At 33.0% G+C, this 21,482-nt stretch overlaps 1 protein-coding gene across 2 annotated transcripts in view; it reads right to left on the reverse strand.

The window, feature by feature from the left end:
- Nucleotides 1-5,101: 5,101 nt before the first annotated feature.
- ANO1_1 (Anoctamin-1) overlaps nt 5,102-21,482 on the reverse strand; it is a 69,895-nt gene continuing 53,514 nt past the window's right edge. Inside the window, exons 8-15 of one of the 2 annotated variants that reach the window (XM_051216864.1) lie at nt 19,994-20,091; nt 18,005-18,231; nt 16,700-16,852; nt 15,738-15,921; nt 15,022-15,074; nt 12,901-13,055; nt 11,667-11,772; nt 5,102-6,974 (exon numbers count right to left, since the gene is read on the reverse strand). In XM_051216864.1, coding sequence (XP_051065484.1) covers nt 15,839-15,921; nt 16,700-16,852; nt 18,005-18,231; nt 19,994-20,091 — 561 coding nt within the window. In that variant the 3' untranslated portion in view covers nt 5,102-6,974; nt 11,667-11,772; nt 12,901-13,055; nt 15,022-15,074; nt 15,738-15,838. The remainder of the gene's footprint in view (nt 6,975-11,666; nt 11,773-12,900; nt 13,056-15,021; nt 15,075-15,737; nt 15,922-16,699; nt 16,853-18,004; nt 18,232-19,993; nt 20,092-21,482) is intronic. The other variant, XM_051216863.1, reaches the window with a different exon arrangement.

The following is a 21,482-nucleotide window of genomic DNA, read 5'->3' on the forward strand; positions in this document are numbered from 1 at the left end:
ACAAAGAAGGCAGGCCAATAACTGAAATTCAACAACAGCGGAGCAGATGGGTAGAATACTTCGAGGAACTCCTGAATAGGTCGGCTCCAATGAATCCACCGAACATCGAAGCAGCACACACAGATCTTCCTATAGATGTCAATCCATCAACGACGGAAGAAATAAGAATAGCGACCAGACAAATCAAGAGCGGAAAAGCAACAGGACTCGACAATATACCAGCTGGAGCACTGAAGTCAGACATCAAAGTAACTACAAACACGTTTCATACTCTATTCAGGAGGATTTGGGAGGAGGAACAAGTACCGATGGACTGGAAAGAAGGATACCTCATCAAGATTCCAAAGAAAGGAGATCTGAGCAAATGTAAAAACTACAGAGGCATCACACTGCTGTCTTTAACAGAGTGTTGCTGAACCGGATGAAAGATGTAGTAGACGCCTAACTTCGAGATCAACAAGCTGGATTCCGAAAGGATCGGTCGTGCATAGACTAAATCACGACACTACGGATCATCGTCGAACAATCAATTGAGTGAAACTCAACACTGTACATCAACTTCATTGATTATGAAAAGGCATTTGACAGTGTAGATAGGAGGACGTTATGGAAACTTCTTCGACACTACGGAGTTCCTGAGAAGATTATCAATATTATCCGGAACTCATACGACGGACTACAGTGCAAGGTCGTGCATGGTGGACAGCTGACAAACGCATTCCAAGTAAGGACCGGAGTCAAACAAGGCTGTTTACTCTCTCCCTTCCTCTTTCTTCTGGTGGTCGACTGGATTATAAAGACCTCGACATCTGAAGGAAAACACGGAATACAATGGACAGCTCAGAATCAATTAAAAGATTTGGACTTCGCAGATGACCTAGGCCTCCTATCGCATGCACACCAACAAATGCAGATAAAGACAGCCAGTGTAGCATCAGTCTCTGCATCAGTGGGTCTCAGCATACACAAGGGGAAAACCAAGGTCCTCAAATTCAAAACGAAGAACAGCAATCCAATCACTCTTGATGGCGAAACTCTGGAAAATGTAGAATCCTTCACATACCTGGGAAGCATCATCGATGAACAAGGAGGTTCAGATGCAGACGTAAAGTCAAGGATTGGAAAAGCAAGGGCCGCATTCCTTCAGTTGAAGAACATATGGAACTCAAAACAACTGTCAACCAATATCAAAGTGAGAATCTTCAATACCAACGTCAAGGCAGTTCTACTGTATGGAGATGAAACTTGGAGAACTACAACAACCACCATCAAGAAGGTACAAGTATTTATAAATAGCTGTCTGCGCAAGATACTCAGCATCCATTGGCCGGATACCATCAGCAACAGCCTTCTCTGGGAGAGAACAAACCAGCTTCCAGCTGAAGAAGAAATTAGGAAAAGACGATGGAAATGGATGGGACATAGATTACGCAAATCATCAAACTGCATCACGAGACAAGCCCTAACTTGAAATCCTGAAGGGAAACGGAAAAGAGGAAGGCCAAAGAACACATTACATCGAGAAATAGAAGCAGATGTGAAAAAGATGAATAACAACTGGAAGGAGCTGGAAAGGATTGTCCAGGACAGGGTTGGATGGAGAATGCTGGTGATCGGCCCATGCTCCTTCACGAGGAGTAACAGGCGTAAGTAAGTAAGTAAGTAAGTAAGTAATGCTTAAGAGAGCATACAAGTTTATAGTAATTTATACTCAAGTTTAGCGGTTGGTACTTGACACTAATCCACTTGTCTACATTTTCGAAATTCGGCCTCTTATGTACAGAATGTGATTATGTTTCAGTCATATCGGTAAATTATCATCCTTGATTTTCACTTGAATTACGCTCAACATAAGGTCCTTCATTTAATAGATATACATTACAATTCACTGTAGTAGACTTGAAATGCCGTTTATCACTATGTAATTCCTTCGGAGCATTTCTTTAAAATCGTGGTAGGAAAATTTTATTTTCTTCTATAGATTTATAAATGATCACATTTTAATGATTGGAACACACTCGGAATCGGCTGAACGAAATATATTTTCCAAATATGGTTTACATTATCCAATCAATAACTCGTCTGGAACATAGAACAAAGCAGATATACGCATTGTATCAAGTTGCCATACTATATTAGCACAACGAGATGAAATGTTCGAGACATATCTTGGACTAGTAAAATTAAAAACAGTAGAAAACATAAGGTACAGATGATATAATTCGAAAAAAAATGAGGTCATGGAATTAAAAAATATCTATTCTAATTAATTGAAAACAAGCACAATCAATCACATATATGAAAACTAATAAAAACACTGATACTTTAGTTCCCGTTATTATGTGTTCGCTGTTTCGATTATTTTCTTCCTAGTTGTAAATAACTGTAAGTACTCCGTGATAGCATTAAAACTGATATAACGGATAGTTTAGAAATATTTCACTTTCAATTTTACTACGGTAAAACGGTAATGAGATTGGTCACGCAATATCAGATCAAAGATTGACCACAAAGAATAGAGAACCAGAGTGAAGGTTAGATAATACTTTATTCAACACAGTTACAAGGAGTCACTCTCAGTGAGTCTGGAGTAGAAACGAATGAGAGGAAAGGAAATGACATATATAATAGTTACTAGGCTAAGTGCCTGTTTGTTTACGCTCAACGACCAATTATATTTTACTTACAATACAACATGTCAAAAACCATCAAGTATGAAGTATCAATAGTGAACCTCAACTTCAGCTTCACATTATTATATTCCCTGTGACAAATATCCTTCTAAAACATATTACTTATCTTTTCAAACAATTTATATTTAGACCTCTAAGGTTTTCCATGCTAGATTAGTTAGTGAATTAACCTCATCATACCTGTACACCAACATGAATTACGTAACTGTTTTTAGAATATTTATTTAATTGATGATTCATAGTGATAGTTAAATTAATAATGATGTTCAAGTATGGAAGATCTGATCTTTGTAATGACTTGTATGCACTCCTTATTACGTTCAAAGTGAGTTCATTCTGTACACTCAATAAGTAACAAGTGCAAATAAATTGCTTGTAACGTAGATCATTCTTAAATATATATAAGCTTGGATTAACTGTCCATCTATTATCTGTAATAGAATAAACATTATTCGCTTTATATGAATCACCTTTTATCGTTCGTCTACTACTCATGTGCACGTATAAAATATAAGTAGGTATTCAAAATACATTTCATATTCGACTTTTATGAACATGATTAGTCGACAGAAGGCACGTGAATTTCAAAACAATAAATATCTCATTAGTACCAGTATCCTCCGATCATCGTGAAATCAACATAGTGCTTCATCTTCAAGTAGGAAATTTCCACCTCACCAATTCTAACAAAACTCGATTGATACAGACTATTATATCCTAACGAAGAATAAATGAATGGTAGCTGCTAGGAATTATTTATAGACTATTATTACATATATTCCTATTGGATTATTATATTATATGGATATTCATATTCCTTTTATTATAAGCTTTTATTTGACCTATTAATTACTATTATACAATTAACTATTCTTAAGTTATCCTCAATCTATTAATCACAGCCTCTCACATTTACAACTACTTTTAGCTTGATCTTGGATAATTGTTATTTTCTATTTTATGGTATGATGAGGTCTGATTTACTTGTATATAAACTAAGTATGTCTGAAATACATCATTCCTACAGTGGAAGCTGATATTGATGTCCTGGACTCAAACAGACAGGGTTAGGCAAGAAGAATCAATAAGGACTGATAGTTAACTCTAGGCTGCTTGTACTGGTTAACGCATCATTGGTTTGGGATAGTGTCAAAGTCACACATGATAATTAACCGAATACAAGTCATAACACAGACTGAGTATACACAAAAAGGAAGAAAAACACTGAAATCTAATCGAATAAATATATAATTTTTTCCATATCTCATTTGATGCAGAAAGTTTAATTATCCTAAACATGATTATTATGTTATTAAGTACAAATATGAGAAATCACTAAAAGAATAAACAAAACAAAATGTACTTTATTATCGTGTGAAGGACAAAGGAAAAAGACAATCATCACATTACTAAACACATAAGCACAAAACAAAAATATAAAGATAACACAAAAAAGAAGAAAAAAGGTGATTTCTAGTCGTATTACTTAGAAAAAGGAGTATATAAGTGAATAAAATACAAACCTATCTATATCAAAAGCCAGAAGAAAAACAAAAAGAGAAAAAGAAAACAGAGAAAAAACAAAAATTGGTTCTACCTACTTTATTTGTATAATAATTTGTTAATTATTACATTGGAGAAACAAACAAACAACAACAACAGCACGTTATGCCATTGAATATTCCCTGTGTTTTCATTGATAATACATTAGCGTTGAATATACATGTATATATATATATATATATATATATATATATATATATATATATATATATATATATATATCTTGTTCAATTGACTGATTGTGTGTGTGTGTGTGAGAGAGAGAGAGAGAGTGATTCATTAAAATAGTAAAATCTGTTAGAATATTAACTGTTAAAATAATGGTATATTTCTAATGAAAATTTTATTCTATGAAATGAAAAATGTCGTTGCCGTGATTCAATAATGATTGTTCTCGTTCGGTACAAATAACAAATGAATTGACCAAGAAAAAGAAAATCAATGTACAAATAACTCAATAGAAAGAGAAAACAAAACGAAACAAATTACGTAATAGTAACAAAAACAACAACAACAGCAACACAATATGTAGTAGGCAAGATAAACAAATAAATGAGTGAAGTAGAACAAAGAAATTAAACTAACTATTTATATAATTTGAATGAAAGAATGACAATATTGAACAAAAAATAGGATAAACATTGAAAAAAACAACATATTATATAAGTTTGGGTTTTAAATCATATTATTGTTATTATGATTGCTTAAATCTTCGAATCCAATAGATGGTCGGTTACCATGTAAATTAGGCACAGTAAGATGCATTGGTTGTGATGACTAGGATATATATATATATATATATATATATATATATATATATATATATATATATATATATATATATAGAGAGAGAGAGAGAGAGAGAAAAAAAAAAGCAGATAGGACAGAAGTAAAAGGGTGAGATATTTTCATGTTTACAAGTGAATTTTAGGTGCTGACATTACATGCCTAAAGAAGTGAATGATAGTGTATAATGTTGAAGTAAAATTTTGCTGTGAATTGGTATCACTTATGGGAAGCAGTAGACAGTCGTTTTGTCCTAGTATGGAACTCCTCTGCAATGTGCGTGCACTCACAACCCTCTTCAGGATAGAACTTAGTATCCTTAAATCCTACGGTTAGCGTGTTACCATTTAGATCACTGAACAGACATATAGTGGTCTACATTTCCAACTATTCTCGATGTAGCGTAGTAGGTAACTGTTTTACTGCTCACACCAGACATAAAGCCTTGCTACAACTATAGCTGATCACAAAGTCAATCATTACTGAACAAATGCTTAGTGTTTAGTCAAAAGATATGTAGGAAAGTTAACTGATAACCATCCGATTTCAACTCATCTCTTCAAATCCCTCAGATAAATGTCCAATATATTTAATCCTATCTAAATTTGACAAACAACAGTCTGATATTTTAGTTTGAAGCTCTCTACCAGAATGTACTATTGTTCATGTAAAATGGAATTCAAGACCTTTAAACTACAGAGCAAACTTGTTATCACTGTGTTGTTGAGTTAGAAACAGATGACCAATATTTGTAGACTAATGTACGCTAGCGATGTAATATGACCGTTATTATCGAAAGGATAAATAAATAACGATACTTATCATAGTTTCGATTGATTACACATATCACAGTATACATTTATCACAAAGTTTAATATCGTCAAACTAGAGCGGAACTAATAGCTATTTCCTTATTATTTGTTTTTTGAAAAAAGAAAACTAGGAGTGATTACAATGAAACGTATGCGATGGAAAAGGAATATCATTAAAGGGAAGTTTTTGCAATGTTCCATAAATTTTCTATTTACAATACTTAACTGTGAGCAAACATATATTCAATTAAACGATTTTTACTCTCAGTAAAAAGGCGAATACAGCAAAGAAATATTTCTTTTCAATCAGTTTTTCATCATGGCTTCATAGTAATGTGTGCATCTTTAATAATATTAAAGAAATATACTGTTTGCCAGTAAAATCCAAGTCGCTTTTCTAAATAACTGACTTTATATACATGTTTAAAACTCATAAATTAGTGTTACACATATAGATAACTATAATAATTCTGAATCGCTTCCTAATATGATAGGTTTTAATACAACCGTTCATTGATGAGTAATACCATTAGATACAAGCTCAGCGGTCTAGAGGTAAAGCGTTCGCGCGAGACGAAAGTTCATCGATTCGAGTCCCGAGTGAGGGATCGCTGATGAGCACTGTCAAGGAGTCCTATACTAGAACGAAACGGCCGTCAAGTGCTTCCGGGTTTTCAATGGTGGTCTAGCTTAGATTGACCCATGAATTCAGCCATTAAAACAAATATGTTAGAATATAGGCTAATAATACACCGTTCAAAATGAAAATACTTACCAGTGTAACACGTGGTAGCCTTTCAAAACTCACATATTTATAAACAAGCGGTTGAGAACAAATTTCATTTCTATCAATATTTCTTTCTTGATCGTTGTTCTCAGTCACTTCATTATTAATATTACAATTACTAGATTGAAGTTTCTCATGTTGTTGTTTTAACATGAAAATTTTCTGAAAGTTTACATCTTTTGTAATCGCATTATTATATTGTTGATTGCCAACTTCTGCGTTTAAAATAATTGCATTTGTAATATTGGTTTCACGAACTATTTGCTTTCTAACACGTTTAGGGACATCCGGTACAGCTGCCATGATCACATTAGTTAGAATAGTCGCTATAGTCTATTATAATTAATTAATAATTATGGTCATAAAGAATAATACTATATATATATGCATTATATGTTAAACGAATAAAGATTTCTGGGTTTTATTAAAGCGATTTTCTTAAAAATTTGATATTAGTCAAACAGTTATAAAGAATACAAAAGCTTTCTGTTGTTACCTTCAGCTCGCCAATCGGAATACGACTTATACAATTCTAGCACTGTGCCAAACCAATGACGTATCGACCGGTATGAGCAACCTAACGTCCTTACTGGTCCTTTTCCTTCATAACCAAGCCAATTGAGTCCACAACACCAATAACAGCTTCAACTACACGAGTCATTTATTGCAAACACACCTGATTTATATGCAAAATGGACCACATCACATCATAAATTAGGAAATAACATTTGTACAAGACCAAACGAAAAAGTGGCTGTGAACGTAGGAGACTGTAATTACTAAACTCAGCCAGTTAAAACATAGGACCAGGCAAATAAATGCATCGGTCCAAGCTGCGACACCGCATTAGCACAACAAGATGAACACCAAATCCATAGAAGTAGTCACTTCAATGGTAATGTTCAAAAGACAGATTGTGTATAAGGATATAGTACAGGAAGAAAGAATTAGTTCATAGAAATAAAGGTATACAGCAATTTTGATCTCACGGTTTAAAGGAAGAGAAAGAGTGTATACACATACACCACTGTGATCGATTCTAAGCCATGTCACCAAGAGTCTCCAACCATTGGTTACGATAGTCACGCGGACCCCAACCAAGTAGTCTGCATCTACCAACATGGCTCAGACCAGAAGTTAGTGACTTCAAGCACTGATGCCACGTTTTGATTTGGCCGCCCCTAAATTACTTCCAACCGTCTTCAACACTAGTCAGCATTGCGCGTCGTGGTAATCGGTGTTCAGGCATACGTAACACGTGGCCCAACCGTCTCATTCGATGAAGATTCACAACCTCACCAACTGATTTACCATCATTCCCTAATACCCTGCGTCTTACTTCACTATTACTTACCCGGTGGTCCCAGCAGATGCCAATAATATTTCTAAGACATCTGTGGTCAAATACTAGTAGCTTACCTATATCTTCTACTCTTAATGGCCACATTTCGCAGCCGTAAAGTAGAACAGAACGAACTGCCAAGCAGTATACTTTTCCCTTAATTGATGGACGGATATCTCGCCTTCACAATAAGTGTCGTAAGTTGGCAAAAGCCAAACGAGCTGTCTGAATCCGCGATGAGATTTCGTTAGATATCAACCCATTATGGCTGGTCAGACTTCCAAGTTAAGTGAAGTTGTCGACGCGTTCGACTACTTCACTCCCTATCCTTAGTTCAGATGTTGATGCAGGCCAGTCCTGAAGCAACAACTTGCATTTAGAGGGGAAGAAACGCAACCCAAACATCCTGGCTATTAATAAACTGGACATAATTTAAGAGCAGTATATCATATAATAATAATTTATAGGTCAAAATGAAGCTTAGAATAAGAGGAATATAAACATATATAATCTAGCTACTCAATAGTTATAATATAAGAATATACGTATAGTATTAGTTCATAAATGGATCCCAGCAGTTACAATCCATTATTCTCGTCGGGATATAACACTTTCACTGATTGTTCGGTTTACTCACTAGTCATTATATCTTATCATTGCATTAGTATAAGAATGTGTTTGTGGTTATTGTAGTAATTTAACAAAAATTATGTACTTGGATAATTCTACATCTAAGGGTGTCCTATGATCCTTCATGAGGGGTAATAGGCGTAAGTAAGTAATTAAATTATGATCTCTTTGTAATAATTATTATGAATTACAAAAACAATAAACTAGCTATACACTTGGTAGAGCTGACAGTTATAGGAGTTAATTGTATTATGCAGTTCACTATTGAACTTATTCACTAAACTGCCTGTTTTTATTTAGTCAATGGTTTTTTTTCTTGACCAATTATCCAGTGGCTGTGAATGATAACCAGAGATTCTTAATACTTTTTTGTTATATCCCGATAAGAATAATGAATGGTAACTTTTGGGATTCGTTTATGGACCAATATTATGAGTATATTTTTATCGTATAATTGTTATGTAACTAAACTGTTCATATTCATGTCGCTCTTATTATAAGCTTTAATTTGACCCATAGACTATTACTATACGATTTACCATTCTTGAGTTATGGCCTGTCTATTAATTACTATCTCCCCATTCACAGCCACTTTTGGCCAAATATTGTACAAATGTTATTTTCTATTTTATGGTACGTTGTGGTCTGTTTGATTGGTATATAAACCCCGTATGTTTGAAATAAAGGATTCATATTGAAGAAGCTGAGATTGGTGTTCTGGACTTAACTGGACAGGAAGCGAGACCAATAAGGACTCACTGGTTCGATCGGTAATTCGCTGCTCTCTGATTGGCGGCATCATTGCGTTATACAATAAACAGGGCACATAGGTTCACAAGTTATAACATTTTTAATCCATGAGATCTATTTGATCTAATGAAGTCCAATTAAATGATGAAAATACTATGTAGATGAATTCTCTATTGTAAACTATTAATCCATAATTTTAAAACTTATAATATGCTTTAAATGCTCGAGCGTAATTCAACACAAATAAGAAATTACACAACTCAATCATAAGATATAAAAGCATAACAATAAGAAAATAACTAATTAATGATAAATCCAGAACAGTGACATAAATAATAATATATTTTAGGATATCTATTGGATTGTATACAATTAATAGCAAATTCTAAGCTTGTTTTCGCTTCTGTGAGACGTGCATTAAACTTCGGAAACTCATTGAGTGTCTTAAATGCAACAGGGTCCCCATGTGATTTTAGAATATTAAAGATTCCCATTGTGAAAATTAGAACAACACATATAAGCGAACAATTGTTTTCAATTAGATCGTCATCAGGCTTTACTCTAATATACATGAATATTTATACGAGTCTATTTACCCACGTTTAGCCTTCTATCTCCAACGTTTTACTAATGATAAGACTTCTGTTATCGTATTTTATTATTCTTACTACTATCAGTACACCTGTCTTCCTACTATCAATTTGTATTTTTACCTATTATGTGCAGAGACTTATTCTATTTCATTGTGATTATGGACCTAAATTGCCTTGATTGGTTTAACATTTTCGTATAAATATTCATGTATATTAGAGTAAAGCCTGATGACGATCTAATTGAAAACAGTTGTTCGTTTATATGTGTTGTTCTAATTTTCACAATGGGAATCTTTAATATTCTAAAATCACATGGGACCCTGTTGCATTTAAGACACTCAATGAGTTTCTGAAGTTTAATGCACGTCTCACAGAAATAAATAATAATGGTTTGTAAATTAAACGAAAGCTCACACACAGGAAAATATAAAACAATAATAATTCACAAATCTTATAACTATACAGTGAAAAGATAAACATTATTTCTCCATAGAACAGTTCTGCAAGCTTATCCTTTGTCGAATCTTTTTTGATATAATAATAAAATTACCTAATTCACGTATTAAAGAATTAACTGGTCAGTAAGGGGCTGTGGAAATTGTTGAGTTTCATTGAGATCATGAACCAATCAATGTTAGGTTGTTTCGTGATCTCAATGGAACGTAAAAATATTCACAAGCCTATAGTGATAATCATCATGTAGTGACTAGTGACTAACTTCGACAGGTAATTCTCAGAGCTCTTCTCAGAAGCCGCGACCAGTGGAGTCCAACCATGTCTAGTGTATGGCAGTTACCTACCGAAGACAGTAGAAAATGATTGCACAACATCGTGAATTGATTGCAGTTGGAAATTAACACTGTTGAATCCCGACTCAATGATCTGGAGGTTGAATGTTCGCGCGAGACTAATGATCCTGGGTTTGAATCCTGCGTGTGAGATCGTGGATGAGCACTGCTGAGGAGTTCCATACTCGAATGAAACGGCCGTTTGGTGCTTCAAGGTTTTCAATGGTGGTACAAATTTGGTCGATTCATGATCTCAACGAAATTAATTCATCGCTTTGTTATTTATTACTGTTATTTACACAATGTGTTTGGCTTATACATATTTTTATCGGTTAAGAAATATTATATGAATAATTTACAAATGAATTCTATCGAACAGTTTTACCGTGAGGGTAATATAATTATATAACAGAATTACTATTATAGGTGTTAAACACGAGTGTCACTAGATATCATATACCTAATAATTTTACTTAGATTAACTTTTTGATCCATACTAAAAATTAATATGTACATTCAGTGGTCATTCAATGATGCAACTCATGAAGTACAGATTCGTTTATCCAACTTTGAGACTAAAATGAAGCCGGCTCGTGGTACTCAAACCTAAGTCTTGAGTGTTTGGAAGTCGATGCCTTCAAGTCATTTCTTCAAAAACATGGATTGATTCTAACGACGTTTAACATCGGTGATCGAATGAGGACCGGTATATTCAAAGCCGTATGATCGCCGACTAACTCTATACAGTACACATCCAAAGTCTTAACGTAAATCAGATACATTCACAGCCAAAATAAACGTAAAAATCGAAAATGTAATTAGAAATATAGAAGTGTATACAACATATAAGTTGCAATAACCTAAATTAAATGAATATAAAAATAAGTGAACCTCATTCAAGAAAATAAAACGTTTAACTTACTTCAAAAGCAAAAACAAAAATGAATTTAGCTGCCAACACATGATAATAAACGGAAGTGAATACATATGGTTCTGAAGACCAAGGTGGTGAACGATAAGAATCATATCTTGTGTAAAACGACAAAAAAAACACACACAAACACACAGTAATATTTAAACAGAAAATGTTTACTTTTACACAAGAAAAATCTATTTCAAGAAATTTTTTATTATGAAAAAAACAAACTCTCATCAATAATAAATTTTATTAGTGACTAAAGGTTAAATACAAATAATGTATTCCTTTTGAATAGATTTAGACTGATGTTAATATCACTATTAATTATGAAAATAGTTTGTGAGCTTGCCAAAACATGGTCATTTTTTCTTAAATAATTTCTTTTAAACTAATTACTGTCTTATGCAGACTCACCTAAACTAATGACCACATTGAAACTTGGCTTGGTAGAATTCGATCTGCACTAAGAAGGATCTGACACACATGACACTACCCAGTGATCAACTAATTATAAATACATTTCAGTCCTATAGGAAATCATTCGCTGCTCTCACAGCTCAGTGGTAACGTCCCTGACTGTGAAGCTGGGTGACACAAGGTCGAATCCTTCAGAAAGCTTCAGTTCCCTCAAGATTACAGGTACACCTTGCTGATGAGTACCAAATAGCACGAAACCTAGGTTTAAGCCTAGATTTAAAGTTTTAAAACACTCGCTATATATCGAAAAAAGAACAAAGTAATCGTAATTGATAAGACAATTTCTTGTATCGACGAGCCTATACACACTCTCTCAGCGCCAATGTTTATTTAACCTAAATAGTACAAAATACATAATGACAAATCAATCAATCGGATTAATCTGAAATTATTACAAGAGTTAAAATGTTGATTGAGGAAGTGATAATCTAAGTAACAAGTGGAGTTAAACAATACTTGAATTTCAATAAACTAAATATAAGTAGTGAATATGCTATGGAATTTGTTATGACACGCAATTTCTTAAGCTAATACTGATACGCGAAATTCCTCTATACACAATCAATAAATTATTTTCAAACAAGTCAATCGACTTTGTTTGGCATTAGACACCTTAGATTAGTATATACTGCAAACAGAGGTATGAAACCAAACAGAAACACATTCGAATGGCTGGACAACTATATTTTTGAAATGTATACACACCTTAAAGAATGATACACATACATACAACACAGTTATCGTTCAAATTTAATAATACCTGCAATAAGTTTCATTAGTTGGAACATCAAAACGAGTTGTAGACATATAGGAGAGAGTGAAATTCACAAAACCTTTCATAGTACCATCTGGACTATAAGTATAACGGTATACACATCGGTCAATAAACTGAGTAGTAAATGCAATAATACAAGCCTAGATTGAAATAAGGAAATAGAATAGAAATAAAAAATACATGGTTAATTTAGTAATCTTTATCAATCAGTATACAATCACACTGTAACATGTTTAACAGACTTATTCAAAGAAGATAAAGGTGCAAGGCGTAAATGTTAGCTTGTCTATTCAGTCACACAAAATTTCATTTCATCCATAGGAGTTTTTAAAATTCTAATGAACAGTTAAATACTTACATTCATTTTGTATCGTTTACTTCAGTCTTCCCTCTAATGTTTGGGGCTGCAATTGATCAGTTTCTTATGGACATATGTGCATCTTGTGCGAATTACCTTGATATTACCTCAAGTTATAAGTATTATAAGCAGAGATAGATAGTGACTAGTAGTGGAATCTAGGTCAAATCCCAAATAGGATGAAACGCTTTTCCTAGACTTCCACTGCTAGCAACTAACCATCTTTGCTTATAAGTTAATTACTTAGCTACATTTCACTTAACAATAAGTTAGACCCTTTACAAACTGTTATGATAACACAATCGAAATAATAATATTTACTGGAAAGTTATTTAAATGAAACTTAAAAGAAAAAGTTGTCTGCGTTTGGAGATAGTTACTGGTGTGTAATGACCTATTTCTAGATATATTGTTTGTTTGACGGAATGAGACACTTTAATTCGGAATGTTTTGTGTTCACTTATCAATTAGTAAACGAAAATGAGTCGCCTCAAATTTTCTGTCAATACTTTAGCAACCATCTGTCTATCTGTAGATGAGAGAGAAAGGTAGTTTCCATGAAATTTCAAGAATATATGACAGGAGTCAAAAGTATCACAGTTTTACCAATGTCGTCATAGAAGGATGATATTTTATTCGAACGAAAACTAAAGGAATAGTAACTTCCAGGACTAATTAGTCGACTATTATTAAAAATATATTCCTATTATATAATTATTAGTAACTAGGCTACTATCACATATATATATTTCTATTAAAACGAGCTTTAGACTAGCCCACTAACCAATGTTTTACGATTTACCATTCTTAATGTATTCCCAATCTATTATTTACAGTCTCTCCTATTTACAGCCACTTTTTGGCTTGATCATGTGGTCGGGTATGTCCGTATATAAACTATTTATGCTTGAAATATAATATGCGTTTAGTGGATTACTATGTTCTGGACTAAACGGGCGGGGCAGGGAGAGAAGTTGCCGAATCGAAGACCGATAAGAGATTAGCGTTGAGTCAACGTTATTAGTGCTGAACGGATTACGATTGGCGTCTCGTCACGTGGTACTAATAAGGAGACATTAGTTATGACAAATACACATGAATTCACTGAAGAGCAAGAGATTTTCAAAATTCATATTATCCAGTCATATTATCTAGTCACGTTTATCTTGTATTAACATTTGGTCTATAAGCATGTAATTTTATTACGTGAAAAAAACTATTCTATTCGGGAAATGTTACATCTTGTAACAGCTATTCATTCGAAGGCTTACGTCAATAACTCTGTTTTGTGACCAGCTATCACAGGGTCATATTGTGTCATTGAATGTTACCAATCGATTAACATTATATTTATCAAAATATATCCGAGCGTATTTACTTACAAATGATCCAATTCCAATCCGTTAATCAAGTGTCTCTAAAACTCCAACTGGGGAGTTGTTATGGACCAACAAATATCAGTCCTATACAACTTCGTGCACACTACCGCATCAAATTGCAAAGTGACTATCTCTCCACTTTTCCTATTCAGTCCCTGCATCGGCAACCAATGTTCGATTTGGAAGATGCTGAGATGATATTTGTAGGATATATACAAGCCAATGAAGTCATTGTTTAAAGACAGTGATACTACTTAATGACCCCAAATACACACTGTCGAATCACAGTATCAGAACTGAAGGTCCTGAGTTAGATCTTGTGTGGAAAAAGCGAAGAAAAGGAAAGTGATAAGTATGAAAAGAACTTACATTAGTTCGAATAGCAATGCTTGCGAGAACAGTAATGATCGACAACCATATACCTGAAAGAAAAATAAAAGACGATAATTTAAAATACATCTATAAACCAGACATAAAATGTTAATTTAATTACTAACTTATATGTTTATTAATCATTCCATAAAGTATCGTAGAGATATAAATGATCACTATTTATTTATCAGCGAAATAGTATGAACGTTTTAAAATTGACACTAAATGGTATAATGATAGTGTTTAGTGATGGTCAATAGTAAAATCTCGCACATATATTTCATTCTATCTGTAAATTAGTAACTGGATAAGTTTCCATCATGGAACTTTTGGTGCACAGCTAACCTGTTATGTTAGTATTAAAAGTCTTCATTTAATGAATGTTGATTCTAATGCTATGTGATTATGTACTGTATTTATATAACGGAACAAATAAAGATTGTTCATTTTGATATTAATTCTCAATACGAAGGGTTTTATGAAGTGTTCTTTCAATTGTGGATATTCTAGTCGGTTCATCATAATGAATAGTAAGTATTAACTAAACTTCAATTTGTTAAGATAATGAAGTTAATCAATCTGCCATTTTAGTAGAATGTTATGATACCATTAATTTATTCATAAATAATATATAGATACTGACACATTATATGACCATCGATTTTAAAGGTGATATAGCTACATACATTATAAGAGGAGGATTTCCAACTCACTCAACAGAACGTTCTCCACAGAAATTTTGTGATTAGTATTCTCTAGCTAACCAGTATTCAACAACTATCGCTTTTGACCAATTCTATGTGGATTTTTCAATTTACCTGTTCATGCGGAGCCAGGCATCTAGGTCGTTCGATGAGTAGTTTATCCCAAAGAATTCAAGAACAACACCTGGTTTGGCTGAAAAGAGGCGGAAATGCCTCAATAAGAAGCTTTATAATCGAAAAGCTTGTTAACACAGATCACTCAACCAAAACGGACTCTGCATTTAAAGTCCTTTACAAGTTAAGTAGAAAGCTATCAAAGGCAGTTAGCTCCTACCTTCATAGCATAGCCAAAGTACTTATTATACCATTTAGAAAAATCAGAATTCTGAGTACAAAGAAAACTAAGACAGCCTCTTTTACTACCACGGTCTTATTCTCCTATGATTTCTATTTTTCTCCCAACCGACTGCTTCCTTCCTCTCTTCTTCTCCATACACCTTTTACCCCCAGATGATTAGTTTGTGTTTCTATGATCATTTTTGATCACAATTTTTTTTCGATCCCCACATTTTATCTTATCACCCTAAGCTTTCCCTTCCTAATTATAATCCGTTTTCACTAACAACATCATTATTAGTTTCCTTAGTAAAAATAACGTTTTTATGCATTTATTCACTTTACTTCACTGTTATCATGTTCAGCAAAATTTCATTATCCCTATTATTACAATTATTACCATTTTGAAAATTATGTATATAGTTACAATTGAATAACTTTGAAAATACGTCCAACAAAAAGTGAACTCTTCACTGAATCAAACCTTCTTATTTTATATCTTAAAGAGTATATTCCATTTACATATGTATTAGTTTGAGTTGAGACACAATGAACCAATAGTGAGTGATAAAATTGTAAAGAAGAAAGGTCAAAATGTATTGAATCGAGCAATAAGAAACAACAATATCACTTACCAATTGTTTGAACTCTTTCAAGAACTGGACGACGATATTGATTCACTAATTTTTTAGCATCACCACGAATCTCAAACAGATTGTTTAATAAACCAAATAATGGTGCAAGTGGAAATGCAGGGACAAACATAGTGATGAATCCATATTGAATCACTAAAAAAAATTGATCATAAAAATACTTGTGAAAAAATGGAAAAAACCTGTGAAGTAAATGAGAAGACACCGAACTCTAGCCAAATAAGTCTATTATGCTGAACATATTCCCACTTCAAAAGACTGATCACTAGACGTGGAATTTTTTATCACGACATATGCATGTTAAGTATAGCCTACTATGTCATGGTAGGACTGACAAGTGAGGCAGTTTGGTTACGATATGTTTCACCTTGTTAATTTTGTCATCCACGCTGTTGAATATAAACATTCTGGGTAAGATTTTATCCTTCAAATTGATATAGGAAAACGAGAAGACCTGGTCAACAGGTTAAGATGCACTACGTTAAAAAGTCATTTATTGGATCGTATAGTCTTAATGTAAAGTCATATAAGTTAGGTAGTCTTAGAATCTCTAGCCGACTGAGATTACTAGTTCAAAAAAATAAATAAGCTTAATACTGAGTATTTTATAATTCCATAAATTTTCTGTAGAAGTCAATTTATGAATTCTATCGTTATTCATTGTGTCACATATAGAAACATAGTTTAAACAAAACTTAGATTTGTCGTTATTATTTAATGAACATTTACAATTTAGTGCATTGTAAAATTAGCCAGGAAATATTAAGGTCAGTGGTTAAGACTATTTATAATGTTTTCAATTAGTGTGTAATACATTATTTATTTATTTAAACACGTAAACATTGGTACAAGGAGGCACCAAATATATATGTGGCACACTTCTCCATTCGATTTGTGTAAAGGCTGGAATACTGGCTGGGCGACCAAAACAAGTGGCTTTCTTAAGGGGCCACTTCCCGACCATTTAACCTAGAGGTCTAATCCACAAGGGAATGGAGCAACGTTAGGAGATGTAGTCCGATGATAGCCGGTGACAAACAATAGGTTCATACGCCATTTGTTCCCTCAGGATACTGGAGCTCATGTGTACCATTGGTTTGAAATCATGGTTTTCCAACTCCCGTAGGTGTGTCATACATGACACTATCAGTCGGTTTCCATCTATTTGATATATAATCTCAGATATAATAACACAAATAAATAAATAATGTTGCCTTCAACCTACCACCAAAATAATATCAAGTAGAGAAAATAAATAATAAAAAAAAAGAAAACGGAATCACTTACTCATTTCTAAGTACTCATTAAACAATGGTCTAGATCCAGGATCTAACATATTAAAATCAGCACGACATAGAATATTTCGTCCACGCAACGAACGATATTTTGCTGGTAAAAGAGAAGTAGTCACTGAATTCTGTTCATTATAATTTGTACTGTTCATATAATTATGATTAGCATGATTAGATGAACGTTTCATTGAACGAAATTTGAAAAATAATTTCCATAGAATACTAAATGGAATAAATAAAAGTTAGGCAAGAAATGAATGATAAACGAGAAAAAATATTCAATAAAGTATGGTATAATAAATTAAAAAAGCGCAGAAAAAAATGATTATGTATACAAAAAGGAAACATGATAATGTAATGGTGAAGGTAGAAGCCTGCTTGAATATACGCGTCACCTGTTCCTTATCTGTTTCTTCGTTTGTTTTAACACATCATTACGTCTATGTTGAGTCGGCTTTCGGAGAACTTCAGCGGAGCCTCCAGAGGCCCAAAAAGAGTCCTAGCTAATAAGAGCATGATGGAGCATTCTAGAATTCCAACGTGGCGTGATACTATTGGTCAGTAGCATAATATGTCGTTAACAGATTGGCCGAAATATGGTGTTGATTTAACAAACGTTAACATCTATAAATACCCATGTTTTCCGTACAAAAACGAACCTTGGAGTAAAGTGTTTCTCTCATACTTTGCGTCTTCTTTCTGGTGTTCAGGTCGCTGTATAGTTCTAGCGTGCAGGTCATCAGAATAGCTTAGGAACGAATATAGCGTCCGAATCAGCAAAACTTAACAGTCTATTAAGAGAATAACCTATTCAGGTGAGTTTATGAAAAGTTTACAACCTTTCACTCTACAAGATTCGAAAAACGCACAATCAAACACATCGTGGTGGCTGGCAATACACATTGAAAACAATCAATATTATTAAGATGTCGATTCCTGAACAACTAACATCTAACTGGCGATTAATCAATATTCATTGTCAGGATCGATAAAGATATGAGGAAAGGAAACCTATCGCAATAATTTTTGAGGAGAATTCATTATTGTACCAAAATTATAATACTGGATAAAACCATTAATAATAATAATAATAATAATAATAATAATAATAATAATAATAATAATAATAATAAATATTTGTGATTTTCGACAGTTAACATTCAAGATTGAAAATGAACAGTCTTTATTGACAAATGTGTATTCTATGAGGTACATTCAGCTGATGAATCTCAAATAGAACGAAACATACGTCGTAGATTCCACTGTTAATCATATACCATGATATCATTAATTAATTCTTACAAAACAGAAATCTGAAAAAGAATCTCATACAATTTTCGTGTTGTTTTCTATGTTTATCAGATTACAAATAACTTGTTAGAGTAGCCCAATAGCTGTAAAATATATACTACTCATAATGATTAAACATTCCTATTCTATGAGATTTAGAAAATCCTTCTACTGTTACCTCACTATTTTAAACTTCACTTGTCTGTTGAAAATCAAAGTTATGATATGTGTTTATATCAGAAAATATCACACCAGACAAGATTCATAGTAAAAATTTATCACTTGGTTTTAAATACAGTGGGTTTTTATATTAAAAAATTGAAAAGCAACTGCAGACTAGAGAAAAATGGACAAAATGTATATATTTACGATTCCATATAGGATATATACTTATTAATAATGCATAGTAATTAGTTTAATGAGTTTGTGCAAATAGTTACACTTGTAATAGACATCACAGACTGACATCAGTGGCATATTGATAGAAGTTAGTGGCTAAACGTCAAACGCCAACCACGGAATTTGAAGAACATGGTTCCCATCTCCAATAGGGTTAGATATTCATACTGCTGAGGAGCCCCATACTAAGACGAAACGGCTCTTCATTGTTTCCTGGTTTTCAAAGACTGTCTAAATACAGCTGTTTAGTGATATCAACCATAAAAATGGATAGAAAATTGTTTGAACAACTTACGGCATTAAAGATTCTTGAATAAAACTAAATATTTGTTTACCAACCATAATTATAACTAGTTGTATGAATAATTCGAATAGACAATCACCTTGGTCACACTGTTTAAAAAGAAAACAGATGAAAATAGAAATGCAAGTACATAACAGAAATAAACACAGACAAAAACATATTCATGAAGAAATTATGTTATTATGTACAATTCACGTCTTATTAAAATAGGGGATCTCCAGCATTCACTTGATTAGTTAAAGACAAGAATAAACTGTGACTCTATTGAAAGTCTACAAACGATGAACAGCATATAAACCATTAAGAAACTCTTGGAGTCTGAGGTGTCTTAGCACACATTGTTAAGTGATGTGAGTGAGAACATATTGGTTCATTTATTGAACTAGTAATGCAGGTATTTATGCCACATAATTAACTAAATTCTATTGAATAATGTAAAAAATGTGGGATATTTTCAGTTAGTGCTTTTGTTTTTTTTAGAGGAAACAGTGAAGTTTAGCTAAGCTGAACATGAAACAGATTTTCAACGATAAGTTACAACATATCGTGAGGTAAATAGAATTTTGCAGTGAATACCATGAGCTGACTGTAGCCAGATAACCACTGAAAACAAGAAAACACTGGACAAGTGCATCGACCTGGGATGCCACTTCTCAGAAGTTTTCATCCATGATCTAATCAGGGATTAAGTTTAGGGCCTCCAGGCCTCGCAGCGAGTCCTTAGCCTTCATATCGCTAGGTTGACATCTAGTGTTTTATCTTCCTAACTTCAGTGAATTTTTGGTATTGCATCACTATTATTAATAACTGTCATTCGCCCGACATGGTTGAACTCCATAAGATCTCAAGAGTTATCGTTCAAATCTAGTCAATAAAGAGCATGTATCTATTCTTCTTCTTCTTCTTCTTCTTCTTCTTCTTCTTCTTCTTATTATTATTATTATTATTATTATTATTATTATTATTATTATTATTATTATTATTATAGTAGAGAGTTGTAGGGATTGCCGAATTTGTAATTTCTACCATAAATTCAGGATTGTCAAGCTTATTAAGATCTATAGAATGGAATTGAAGAGATGATTTAGCTAGTCAGTTTTAGCAGTTTTCAGTTATCAGTTAGAGTCAACGTAAATGGTAAAGATTGTTCATCTTATAGATATCAACGAATATGTACATGGACAATTATGTAATGGAACATATATATGAAACATGAAACTTCTGTTCGAATTCCTTCAATGAGTCTGAAAGAAATAAGTAACTGTGTTGAAATCATGCGTTAATCTAAGTGTTATGAACTCTTATCACAACACAGCTACTTCTAATGCTTAATATTACTCGGATAGTTTACTTCATTCAACAAGCCCCGAAATCAGAACGAGGTTGAACAGGAACGTACTTATATTACAAATAAATAGGGTTGAATGAAAGTAGGAATCAAAATATGGATAACATTAGTATATTTATAATTTTACACAAT

Source organism: Schistosoma haematobium, chromosome 6 (assembly GCF_000699445.3).
Source record: "Schistosoma haematobium chromosome 6, whole genome shotgun sequence".
NCBI classification, from domain to species: domain Eukaryota; kingdom Metazoa; phylum Platyhelminthes; class Trematoda; order Strigeidida; family Schistosomatidae; genus Schistosoma; species Schistosoma haematobium.